Source organism: Papaver somniferum, chromosome 5, assembly GCF_003573695.1.
Source record: "Papaver somniferum cultivar HN1 chromosome 5, ASM357369v1, whole genome shotgun sequence".
In the NCBI taxonomy this organism is placed as follows: Eukaryota; Viridiplantae; Streptophyta; class Magnoliopsida; order Ranunculales; family Papaveraceae; genus Papaver; species Papaver somniferum.
The window spans coordinates 37,019,767-37,033,458 of NC_039362.1; the positions used below are offsets into that span (position 1 = coordinate 37,019,767).

Here is a 13,692-nt window from a genome sequence, read left to right on the forward strand (position 1 = left end):
TAGGCCTCTATAATATTCTTTCTGTTTTGGGAAAGAGATAACAATCTCACATATGAAAGATTAATTATGAACCGTAAGATCTGTATACTCACATGTTGTTTGTATATTGTATTCTTGTGTAGTGCCAGAAAAATGACAACTCCAACACAAAAAATTCCCTTATAAATATGACACCTCCAGGTACTCTTTTTGCAGTAGGTTATTGGAAATCTGGTTTGGGCAAGAGCAGTACTTGTAAGCCATTCGGATAGCGTATCTTGGCTGCAAATTATTGACCAAGTCCAATTTTTGTTCAATTCAGGCTTTCATTCTCACACAAGCTCAGGTGTTGATACCGATTTCCTGATAACTATCATAACTTTCGAATCCAACTAAAATCATCAAAAAGGAGAAAATGGCAGATTTCTTTTAAAACTGAAAAGGAAAACCTCAACATATGCCGAGCTTAAGACTAAGGAAATCCTATGTAATATTCTCTTTCTCTAAAATCAATCAAACAAACAAATCAAATAAATATGCAACCATGGTCAATTTTGCAAATCCTTGATACCATTATACCTCAAATATTCCTCATAATAGACATTGTACTACTAGTAATTCCCTATCTATATAAAATGTTGCAAGATTTCCTTCTAAAATAATTAGGAGCATTGGATTCAACCACAGTTGACCACATAGCTAGTTTCTATAGATAGATTTCCGCTTGTTAAATTCTTCTTCTTCTTGTTCTCTTCATTTGAGTAAGTAACTCTCAGGACAAAAAAACACAGAAACCCTTGCCTCATAATTAACCAAACCCCTCAAACATTAAACCAAAAAAAAACTAGAGGGAGATAAATTGAGTTACCACATTAGCCTGTCACACTAATACAAACATTCTTCTTCTATAAACGAAGGGTAAGATCGATATCTCCGGTTTCATGGATGTTATCAATGTTGTTGTTGTTGCTGCTGTGAGGAATAAGGGTATGATCTTCACAATCATAACAACCAGAGCAGACAGGAGAGACTGAGTCATGAACAGTGTAATAATATCCGTTTTGATAAATGATATTATTATTATTATTATTATTAACAAAACAGTCAGGATTTTCAGTAATAGGTACTTGGTGATGATTAATAAACCAATAAGACTGTTGTTGCTGCTGATGAAATGAAGGGTACTGGTCATAAATTACTGGTGGTGGTGAAGATAATGATGATGGCGGAGTTGGTGGTTCTGATATTATTGGCGGTGGTGGTGGTTCTGGTAAGTAGTACTGTTGTTGAAAATGGTGATTAGTATCTAAACGAGTAGTCTTAGCAGCATCGCGGGCTTTACGAGCAGCAGCCCTTTCTCTCTTATGAGCATTCTGATGACCACCCAAGGCTTGAGAAGTCAAGAACTGACGTGTACAGTAAACACATGAGAAAACCTTGTTTGGTTGCTGTTGTACTGCTTCTACTGACGATTTCTTATACCTTGTTTTGCTAGCGTTGTTGTGATTGGTCTGCATCGAAAGCTGAAGGTGATAATGATCTGTTTCATCAGAAGGCATTTTCAGGAAGTTATGGTACAAAGCAGGATCAAAATCCTCCATTAAAGCAGAAAAGCTAAAACTCAGAGAATGAAGAGCAGATTGCAGAGAAGAACTGAGAGTGGTGGGGACTGAATGGAGTATACGAAATATATACAAGCTCTCTGCTCTGCTGTACTTCTACTGCGAAAAGTAGTTTTACGTGGAGTGTAATTGGTTGTTATAAAATGTTCCATTTTGACTAATTTACCCCAATGGTGTGTACACATATATCTCACGTGTATATAAAAAGATACATGGAAAGCATGCAGGCCAAAACATCAAAACATGATGCGTCACGAAACACCAAATAAACCCCGAGGAGTTACTTTATCTCATCCCCAAAAGAGAAGCTAAGATCAACGGTGGAGAGAAAGTTAGCTGACACGGACTGACAGGGGCAGAAGACACTTGTCTGACACGAGCAGACCCCTCAACTACCCGCATTAAACACTCTGAGCAGTGTACGTGTCGACCAACCTGTGGAACGAGCGAGGATGCCTCTGCGGGATCAAGGGGCAAACGCAGACCTCCGCGTGATGGACGCAAGGACACAAGAAGATAAGGTTCCAACGGTCTTCAGAGATGGGTCCCACATTCTAACCTTATAAATACCCCATCTCCACCAAGAGGAAAGGGGATCGAAAAAGTCAAGAAGGGAAGGAGAGAGAGAGAGAGAGATTGCAAGTGTAAGTAAATCATTTAGAAGAGAGAAACATGTAAACCCAAAAGTCATTCGACTATTCGTGTAACCGTGAAGAACATAGTAAAACAACAAACCCCGTGGATGTAGGCTTTAGTGCTGAACCACGTAAACCTTGGTCTTATTTACATTTCAGCACTTTACATTTGTTTAGCTCCATGGATGTTTACTTATACGTTTTGTTTTCCTTACTTGTACTTATATCCCATGCGCAAACGCCTCGCATGGAGTTGTTAGATGAGGCCATGATAAACCCGAAGGTTTTTGAGCCAATGAATCAACACCAGGATATCATCATCACAATCTCATTAGATAATGATTGGTTGTGAACATTTGGACCCCTTCGTGGTTTGTGTGTTCACAATTTGGCGCTAGAAACAGGGACTTCGTCCCGGTAAAAGATTTATCCTGTCCTGTGATTTCATTTTAAATTGGCATATGATTGCTCTGATTTATTAGCTCGGACCGTATAGATCGTTTGTTAACTGTATTACATTCAAAAACCCACCTTTTATCTTCGATAAGAGTTATTGTTCTAATCCGCGGATTTACGATTTTCTTTAGATCTCGTGCGAACCCGTCTCTTTGGGGAGTTTTTTCGTAGTTTTTATACTAAGGATCTCCTTTAATAAAACTTTAACCCGTATATTATAAATTGCGTGTAATAATTCTCTCCTGGAAGAATGTATTTCGCCGACTAACCCGCTTCACGCGGATATTCCCGTTTTTGTTGTTTGAAATGCCTTATGCAGAAAGAACGTATTGTGAGTAGAGAAGGCGACTTTTCGGCGAGATTTCATTATCAACAAAAGGGCACGTGATGGAAAAGACGCAGGAAGCAGGAAAATCCAAAGCTTTGTCAAAAGAAACACCCAGGACAACCCCGGTCATCACCCGAAGCAAGCAGAAAGGAGATAAAGCTAAAATGACCAATCGAAGGCAAGATACTGCGGAAATCACTTCACCTATGAACGCTAATTCAGTTGCAGCGGCGGCTCTCAGAACGGCAGCGACAAAGTACGGTGCGGCTGCAGTAGTCCCGAAGGCTGCGGAGGCTAGCAATACTTGCGCCATGAGTCAACTTAATCAACCAAGAGAAAGGGTGGATGAATCCAGAACATTCCATCCCGCGCACCTTCTAACTTTTGGAATGCCACCCACAAATGATCAAAATCAAACCATACCGGCGGCTCTGGCACCGCAGAGGGGCACTCACCCCAATTTGGAAATGCCAGCAACCGAAGCTGAACCCCTTCCACCTTTAGTGCAGACCATGGAGGAGGGCGGCACCATGGCTGTAGTAGCACGCGCTGGGACTCCCAATCAGGGGTCCAACCAATCACACCGCCTGATGGCTGAGCTTCAGGAACTGAGGAAGAGCCAGCAGGTTTACGCAGATGCCGTAGCCCTGTTGGCCAGAGAAAATCAAGATTTAAAGGAGCGGATTGCTCTAAGCACGAAGACCAGCCAACAACTTGATGAAGCAAGCTCCAAAGCACCAGAGCCAAACCGAGACCGTAGAGTCGTCATAGCGGCTAATGAAGACGCGACAAGGGGAAGTAGCGTATCCGACCCGGATTATGACGATGGGGAGTCAGACGGTAACGAGCCGAAGAATTTAGGGCACCAACGCGCAATGGAGGAACTACGAGATGAGATGATGGCCGAGATCAGGCAATTAAAAAATAAACAAGGCAGGGGGAGGTTAGAAGAGGTCATGATAGAAGCTAATTCCACGCCTTCAACGGGAAAACCCGAGGGCATATCCGCAGAGGTCTCACCGCACCAATTCAGTAGAACAAACCGATGGGGCCAAAAGGAGTTGCTCAGGGGAGAGACCTCACGAAGATAGGAAGGAACGAAGGGATGAACGAAGAACAGGTGACCGGAAATTCGAAGATCAAGTTTACACGAAACTCAACACTAGCTATGCTCGTATCCTACGAGAGATCAAAGGGAGGGTAAACTTAGAGTGGCCATGGTCTAAGGGAAAGCAGCCCCCGAGATCCAAGAAGTCTAAAGATTACTGTGAATATCACTGTTTCAACGGACACCAGACCGAAAAGTGCAAGAACCTTAAAATAATGATCCAAAAATTAATTGATGCGGGAGAGCTCAAACATTACGTACAAAAGGATGTTACCGAGGACAGATCCAAGCGAACCAAACCAGTCCAACTTCCGGAAGGAAACCGAACAATCAACACCATCTCGTATTCTGAAGCCACAGGACCCTCACTTACAGCGCAGATTGGAAAGAGGTTACGGAAGCAATTCGAAGACCGCTGCGAATTATATAAGGTCGATGGGATAGTGGTGGACGAACACGAAGAATGGATGGAATCTCCTATCATCTTCGATGCCGATGATATCGAAGAAGATATGAAAGACCATAACGATCCCTTGGTCCTAACACTACCAGTAGCTGGATGTAACCTCAAAAAGATCCTCATAGACGGGGGAAGCTCTATAAACGTCCTATTCTACGATGCAGTCAAACGGATGAAGCTCCATGATGAACAGTTAATGACCTCTTATCACACCATCTACGGATTCAATGGAGCAGCCACGAAGCCCTTGGGAGACATCGTGTTGCAGGTTGACGCAGGTCCCATGAAACTGGAAACCCGATTTAGTGTGGTGGACACCCCTTCCCCCTACAACGCTATTATTGCACGAAAATGGATACATAAGCTCAAAGGAGTTGCGGCAACATACCACCAATATCTCAGATTTCCAACACCTGAGGGAGTAATGGAAATCAAGGGAGATCGGATCAGTACGCGAGAGTGCCAGGCTACTCAGGATCATATCAACAACGAGCAAGAAGAGCAGCGAAAAATCCGAACAACAAAAAATCAAGAAACCGCGAAAGAGAAGGCCATTGACCTGTTCCTTAAGGAAACTACAGGAAAGGGCTTGACGAAAGATGGTAATGTCCTAAGCACAGAAACAAGTACCTCAACAACCAGCGAAGAACAGAAACACGCTAAATAGCAATTAAAGAACGTCCCAGTCCTCGGAAACCCGAAGCCTGTGTTCACACCAGTAGAACCCGTAAAGGAAATCAACATAGGAACGGAAGAAAACCCGAAGATGATCAAAATCGGGACCATAATGGACGAAGGAAGAGAACATTCCTTAACCAAATTACTTAAGGAATATGCGGATGTGTTCGCCTGGAAGCTAGGAGATATACCGGGGATTGACCCAAAAGTAATCCAACATGAATTACGCATCAAACCGGGCACGCCCCCGTTCAGGCAGAAAATACGAAAAGTGGCTCCAGAGTATCATGAGGCAGTAGAAACAGAACTTCGGAAGCTACTAGACGCAGGATTTATCAAGGAAGTCAAGTATCCTACCTGGATCTCCAACATGGTCATTGTTCCTAAGAAAAATGGAGGGGTTAGAATATGCATCGACTTTACTAATCTCAACAAGGCATGCCCAAAGGACAGCTATCCCCTACCGAGCATAGACCAGCTGGTAGAGGCAGTAGAAGGATACGAAGAACTATCATTCATGGACGGACATTCTGGCTACAACCAAGTAGCCCTGTCAGAAGAAGATCAGCCACACACAGCGTTCTATACCCCACATGGCCTTTATTGCTATACCAGAATGCCTTTCGGCCTTCGAAACGCAGGGGCAACATACCAAAGGATGGTCGATGCTATCTTCAAGCCATGGATTGGAGGAACCCTAGAAGTCTACGTTGACGACATGCTCGTCAAAAGAAAGATGCGTAAAGATCACCACAAGGACCTGAGGAATATCTTCGAAGCAATGAGACAGCATCACATGAAAGTGAATCCGGAGAAATGTACTTTCGGTGTCACCTCGGGGAAGTTCCTCGGGTATCTGGTAACAAAAAGGGGCATCGAGGTAGACCCATCAAAGATTCAATCCATAATAGAGATGCCGTCCCCAAAGAATCTAAAAGAAGCACAGAAGCTCAATGGGTCTATAGCAGCGTTGGGCAGATTTATTGCACGGTCTTCGGACAAATGCAAACATTTCTTCAATATTCTCAAAAAAGGGAGCAGGTTCGAATGGACCGCTGAATGCGAGGAAGCATTCCAAAAAATCAAAGAACATCTAGCCTCAATCCCGATCCTGCAGAAGCCAGACCCTGACGAGGTTTTGGCACTGTACATAGCAGCAACAGAGGACGCAGTCAGCGCGGTATTAGTCAAAACCAATACAAAGATAGAACAGCCTATCTATTACGTCAGCAAGACCCTCAACTCTGCGGAAAGAAATTATACTAAGATTGAACAACTCATCCTCGCACTGGTATGGGCTACCCAAAAACTGAGGACCTACTTCCTAACTCACCTCGTCAGGGTACCATGCAAAGCACCATTGGAAGCAGTCCTCAAAAGCACGGGAAAAGTGGGCCGAATAGCCAAATGGAACACCCATCTGGACCAATTCAACATCATTCATGAAATTCAACATTCTCAGAAGTCCCAAGTTCTGGCAGATTTCTTAGCAGACCTCCCCCTTGACAATGACGAAGAGATTAAGGGAATACCAGAAGCCGAGGAAGAAAACAAGGATCCAATGGATATCCTCGAACCTGCGAGTCAAAGACAATGGGAAGTCTTCGTCGACGGATCTAAAAATAAGGAAGGCGCAGGAATAGGTATTGTCATTATCACCCCAACTGGAGAAAGGATTATACAGGCACTTAGATTGGAATTCAAGGAGCATACCAACAACACTGTTGAATACGAAGCTGTCTTACACGCCCTCCGTATAATAATAGAGATGGGGGTAACTGATGTAAGGCTGACAAGTGATTCACAGCTTGTCATACGGAAAATAGGGATCGAGTATAATGTGTACGATGACACCCTCTCAGCTTACATGGCCTTGGTCCAAACATTGGCATCACAAATCCCGAACATTAGGTTCCGGCACTTATGCAGAAGGGACCTCAGGCACGCGGATGCCCTAGCATATATATCATCCATGCTGAGGGATAAAAATGTCGAAACTATTAAAATAGCAAGGATATACGAGCCTTCGATTGCATCTCAATTCTCCTTCGCTACCCATCAAGATACGGTGGAAGAAAATATCGAAGATCAGGTAGGAGAAGACATCCATAATGACTTTGACGAAGAGGATATCCTGTCAAGAGCAAATCAAGACGAAGACTTCAGCAACGAAGATGACTGGAGAATGACAATACATGCCTTTCTTGAAAAAGGAAGCTTACCTGCGGACCAGAAACAAGCTAGGAAGATACTCTCCAAAGTAGGAAGATATGATCTTCGGGATGGGGTCCTGTATAAGAAATCCTTCCTTGGACCATTACTGCGTTGCTTGTCCCGGAAAGAGGGGCATCGAATTCTAAATGATATCCATTATGGTGACGCGGGGAATCATAGCGGCATGAGATCACTAGCTGACAAAGCAAAAACGCAAGGATATTACTGGCCGACAATGATACAGGATGCCGCGAGGATGTCCCGACGATGTGAAGAATGTCAGCGATTCGCAAAAAAGATCCACGCGCCGGTGACAATGTTAAACTCCGTCGATAGCCCGTGGCCATTTGCAAAATGGGGCGTAGACATCGTCGGGCCTTTCATCGAGGGATCAGGGAAAAGACGATTTTTAATAGTATCCACGGACTACTTCAGTAAATGGGTGGAGGCTAAGGCCTTGGCTAGGATCAGAGACGCGGATGTGTTTACTTTCATATTCCAGAACATCATTTGCAGATTTGGTATACCCGCTGAAATTGTATCCGATAACGGCAAGCAATTACAAGGGAAAAATATTGACATGCTCTTCGATACTTTCAAAATAAGAAAGAACAAGTCCACCCCCATATACCATCAAAGCAACGGACAAGAGGAATCTACCAACAAGACCCTCGCCCTTATACTCAAAAAACAATTAGACGAGCATAAGGGAAGATGGTGCGAACAACTGCACAATGTGTTATGGGCATACAGGACAACACGAAGATCCGCCACCGGGGAATCCCCGTTTCTTCTAACTTATGGAGCTAAAGCAGTCATACCTACGGAAATCCTCATGCCAACCACGAAGACCGAGGCTTGGGAGAAAAACCTCACAACAGATATGATGTTAGAAAGGTTGGATGACTTGGAAGGAAGAAGGGAAGTAGCTTTACAAAAGATGGAAAATTATCAACGAAGACTAGCAAGGGAGTACAACAAAAAGGTAAAGCTGCGGAATTTTGTAGAGGGGCAGTATGTGTTGAGAACAATCCCACGGTATCAGCAAGAAAAGAAATGGGGAAAGTTAGCACCTACGTGGGGAGGACCTTTTATAATACACGACGTTGCGGGTAACGGTTCCTACTACCTTCGTAATCTAAAAGGCGAGGTCCTCCGGCATCCTTGGAATGCTAAGTGGCTCAAACCATACTTCCCATAGGAGCAACGCATATTTGAATCTGCTTGGAGTGTACCAGAAGAAGAAGGGAGCCTGACCGTTCCACATGTTTCTATCTCTGGAAGAGGAATTGCAGGCCTCAACTTATCAATCAAACAAGCTTTCAAATTATCAAGTCAGCAGAATCTATCGACAATATCGGGGAAAGTAGTTAATCTATAATCTCTCAGGGCTCCCCCATCAGTGTCCATGAGTGTAAGACCAGGGGGAAGGCACCCAGCAGAAAGAGATACCCAACCAATCTTAAGGCAACGGGTCGACGGAATGGGTGTGTAAATATTTTAATCCCATATCCTAGAACGTTGCCCCGGCCCCCACCGTCTGGGAATCCTCTGGCCCAGGATTCGCCAGCGGGGTGACAGGTCTCAAGACGATCACGAAGGTACCTTCCTTCAGTATCGCACCCAAACACTTAAAAACTTTTGTTTTGTTTTTTCACAAATGCTTAAAATAAAAACAAACCAACATTGCAGGTATATCAAGAAGAGGATTCATTTCATAAAGGATGATTACAAGAAGTGAAAGGCCAAATTCAAGGATACACAATCAAAAAATATTCCTTTTACAGGATATCAGCAAAAAATATCCTTGTTACATGATTACAAAAAGTGAAGGATAATGATGCCGCGGACCCTACAGAATGCTGCGGTCTCTACCTAGATGGCTGCCCCATCGGCAGGATTATTCCGAAGACTTGAAGGGACGCTCCCACCAGAAGAGGGGCCCGAGGAGCTGGGCAAGGCAGAAGGAACGGGACGACGAGGATAGTTCTTCACGATACCATGCTCGTTCTTTAGGACAAGTTCTATCCTCTCCAGCATCTTGTTCGTCTCCTCAGCCAATTGACAACGAGCCTTGTGCTTAATAACTGTTGTCCGCTGTTGGGCTTGGGATAATAACGAAGATAGCCTATTCACTTCTCTAGAAGCAGCACCAACGGCCTCCTCGCGGGTTGCTGCTAAATTCTTGAAGTGATTGGTCTGTTCTTCCTGCTGCGCTAAGGAAGATTGAGCCTTTTCAAGTTTTTCATTTGTGACGCGAAGGCGTCCCTCGAGCTCTGAAAAAGACAACACCACGGAGTTAGCGTAGAAAAAAAACATGGTCACACTCGATGAAATGGGATTATACCTTCAACACAAGCCGAAGCCTCTTCATACTCATTAACAACCGCATCTCGCGCTTCATCAAGATGATCATATTCCGCGGATAATTTCTTATAGTCTAGTTGAAGGTTGGTGAGAGTAAATTGACAGGCATCTAATTCTACCTGCTTCATCGATTCCATATGACGAAGGTGGTCGACCTCTTTATTTATCTCTGAGACCCCTTTGCTAAGTCTGTACAGGCACACTTCAAGATTCCTCTCAGACTCGGCATGACGAGCTACGTCGGCACGGGACGCGGCAAGAGCATTGCTGAGAGCGTAGACTTCGGCACGAGCATCATCTCTTTCTCTGGCAAGACAGAGCATATTATCCTGGACCCCTGAAAGAGGAATGGATCGAGCCGTCTGTAATTCTTCTTCCAGCAGCTGAATCCTAGATTCCAACAAGGAAGTACGCTCACGGGCTTCCCGCAGATTATCACGTGTCCACAGCAGTGTGCCATTAAATAAAGCACGATCATGGTTGTACAGATTTTGCATGTCGACCATCTGAACATGCCGCGCGCGCCATACCTCAGCCCGAGCATCCCATTTCTTGGCTTCATTCTTAATTTTCTCAACCAGATCTCTAATACGAGATTTTTGCCGAACTCTTTCGTTTCGAAGCCATATCATCTCGGGGACGCCACCCACTGGAGATAGGGTGGGGAGACTCAGACAGAACAACTAAGAAATAGAAGAATGACGACATACTGCGAGGGAAAAGAACCAAACCTGTGAAAGTTGAAACTTGGCTGCGAGTTTGCTCTAACTCAGCGCGCACAGCAACAAGCTCTGAACGAAGACCGGCCTCTGCTTCACCCAGCTTTTCTTTCTCCTTAAGGCTTTTCTTCAGTCCTTCTATTTCCACCTCAGCCGCAGATAATTCCTTTTCTCTGTGACGAAGCTTATCCTCGAGCTTCAGAGATTTCGCTTTGAAGAACTGATACAGCACGTGGTTAAAATGCTCACTCCTCATCATCTACACATCAAGATGACAAAACATTATTTCACCGAAGCATTTGATCGTCACGAAAAAGTATGTACGAAAAATTACCTCCAACACACGCTGCTGCGGAAAGCCATATTGATACCCGTCGGCGATGGCCATCATATCGGCAACGGAAGTAGGAGGCTCCGGCACAAGGGTAGCTTCGGGAACACTCAACCTTTTTCCCCAGGCTTCAGACACCCGCGCCTTAGAAGACATCTCCATCATGCGACGGGTATACGCGGTTGATTCCTTTTCCCCAGGAACAACAGGGGCGGGATGAGAGACAAATAGAAGATTCTTTTCCTTGAACCAATCCATGATGGCGTCCTCACCCTCAGACGTCGGCGACTGGGGAAGATTATCAGCAGGCGCATCAATGACCGATTTCCCCTTCTCTGACACGATCCCCTCAGCACAAATGTTGGCATGCTCCTCCGCGCCTACATGCGCAGCATGCTCCTCCGCACCACCATCTTCTACAGTAGCGTCTCCATTACCATCACCACCAAGAACATCCCAATCATCATTGGGGGAAAGTAAAGAGAAGTCCTCGGGAAAATCGAGGGATTCGTCAAAGAACTCCCCCGTGGAGTACATCCGATCAAAAGAAAATTCTTGAGAAGCGGGAAGGGTATCCGCGGCATCACCAGCAGGGACGGAAACATCCCCGATAACAACGTCATCAGCCACCACGGCTTTGTTCCTTCCTTCATCACCAACATGACCAGCGAAGACCTCTTCTTCGACATTGATAGGGGAGGTACCAGTACGTTCCTCCCCATCTGTAATCTCATCCTCAGCAAACTCTTCGTTCACTGGACTAGTAACTTCTTCTTGGGCTTCAGCCTCGCCCATCACAATAGTAGAAGACTGCTTCGGCCTAATCTTTTTCTTCTTCAACACCTGAAACCAACACCACAAAAAAGAATTATTTTTCCCGACTTATGAAGTTCTAAAAGAGAAGCGCAGCTAGAATCCGCGTACCTGAGCAGCTGAGGTACTCTTCGGTGGAAGTATAGCACCAGAACCTTCCTCCTCGTCTCCCTCTACGACGTCAAGGGCATAAGGAAAATTCATACCCGCAAAGTTCAGACGCCAGGGACAGAAATCTCCATAGCGAGCAGGAGGAGACTCGCGTGGCTTACTACTCTCGGTAGGCCACCAACCGCGGGGACCAGGAATCCAATCGTAAGCCCACGGACCAACTATCTCGATAACGGTGGCGTGCCACTCGTAGTCATGATCGCGCTTGATCCTCTCTCGCGCGGGGAAGAGTTTCCGACGACTAGACCCCTCCGTGCCAGGAACATACTTCAGCTTGGCATCGCTGACCTCATTTAACAGACGAATCTTTCCCCGAGGAGCAGGGAGATTCCGAAGGCTGACACTCCACGGCTTGCGATTCCTACTATTGACGTAATCACCGAAGGAGTTATTGAAATTCTCAGGAGTATACCATTCCTTCTCCATGGGATTGGGGACGTAGCAAGTCATCGACATTTCCCCCTTACTCCGCAGATAGCATTCCTTCATGGCGCGGAGATAATTCCCCGATAGTTGGGATACGGAACGGCTGTGAGTATTGGTGGAAGAGCCTTCACGACTAGCGAGCACGTCATAGTAGAAGGAATCACCTGATTTGTACAACGGCAGCATAAGACCAGCTTCTAATGCTCCAACGTCGTTAACAAATGAAATTCATCGAACTCATACTTTGAGATAAGCTCATAAGTAATATCATCCTCAGGGGCATAGAAACGAACCCCGAAGGCTTGAAGCTCATGCTTTTCCTTGAATATTTCGAGATCAATATGCTTGAAGGTTACTTTTTTCCTACTAACCGAGACACTGCGTATCAAGGGGGCAGCCTCATCCTCCTCGGCGGGGCCGGATGAACTAATGAACGCTTCAGAAGCTTTTCTCCTCACAGGGGGATTCTCTGAAGATTCATCCCTAGGAGCTACACCCTTCGTATTCTTCCCTTTAAAAGTCGGAGGAAACCGCGGATGATGCTCGGGCACTAACGAACGTAGAGGAGGAATGTCAAAAGCAACAGCACGAGGCGGAGCCTGCGTACTCCTAGTATCATCACGAGGACGAGCCGCTGCGCGATCAAAGACTCTTCGGGAACCAGACGGAATTGTCGGAGGAATCTCTTCCCTAGAGGACGAGGCCTTCGCTCCAGAAGAAACTCGACCCCGACGAACATCATCTTGAGACTCTCGACGCGGAGGAGATCTCGATAGCCCAGAATCAGGAGTCTGATAAGTAAGCCGCGGACGGTCAGACATGGCTGCGAAAAGATTAAAATCAAGAACAAGTTACACACAATCAAAAACATTACCAAAGATCAAAAAACCACATCCATAGCAATACACACACGATAACGCAGAAACCCTAAAATTAGTATACATGCTCAAAATTTCATAAAATTCATACCCTCGAAATAGTGGCTTCCTTAATTTAAGATGAAGAACAAGGGAAAACTAGTATGCAAGCATCAGAAGAAGTTCTTCATCACAAACAAGGAACAACAGTAGCAGAGAATTTACAAATCAACACAGCGTGAAACAGTGGAAATAAAGAAAAGAAAAACTTACCGGCAAAAACAGCAGTAGAAGAAACAAACAGGGGAAGCGGGCGTGATTAATGCTAAGGTGGAGAGAAGTTAAGATCACAGGTCCAATGAAGACTGACAGAGAATTTAAGATCACAGGTTCAATGAAGACTGACAGAGAATTTAAGGTCACAGGTTCAATGAAGACAGACAGAGAATTTAAGGGCTGAAAAAAGAATGAAAACTGAGAGAGCGTTTAGGAAGAATGAAATTAAATTTTCTTTCTATCCTTAAAATA

At 44.9% G+C, this 13,692-nt stretch overlaps 1 protein-coding gene across 1 annotated transcript; it reads right to left on the reverse strand.

Annotated features, from left to right (window-relative positions):
- Positions 1-884: 884 nt before the first annotated feature.
- LOC113278953 (zinc finger protein GIS2-like) lies at positions 885-1,580 on the reverse strand. Its single transcript, XM_026527670.1, has one exon. The coding sequence runs from the start codon at positions 1,578-1,580 to the stop codon at positions 885-887; it is 696 nt and encodes a 231-aa protein (XP_026383455.1).
- Positions 1,581-13,692: the final 12,112 nt, after the last annotated feature.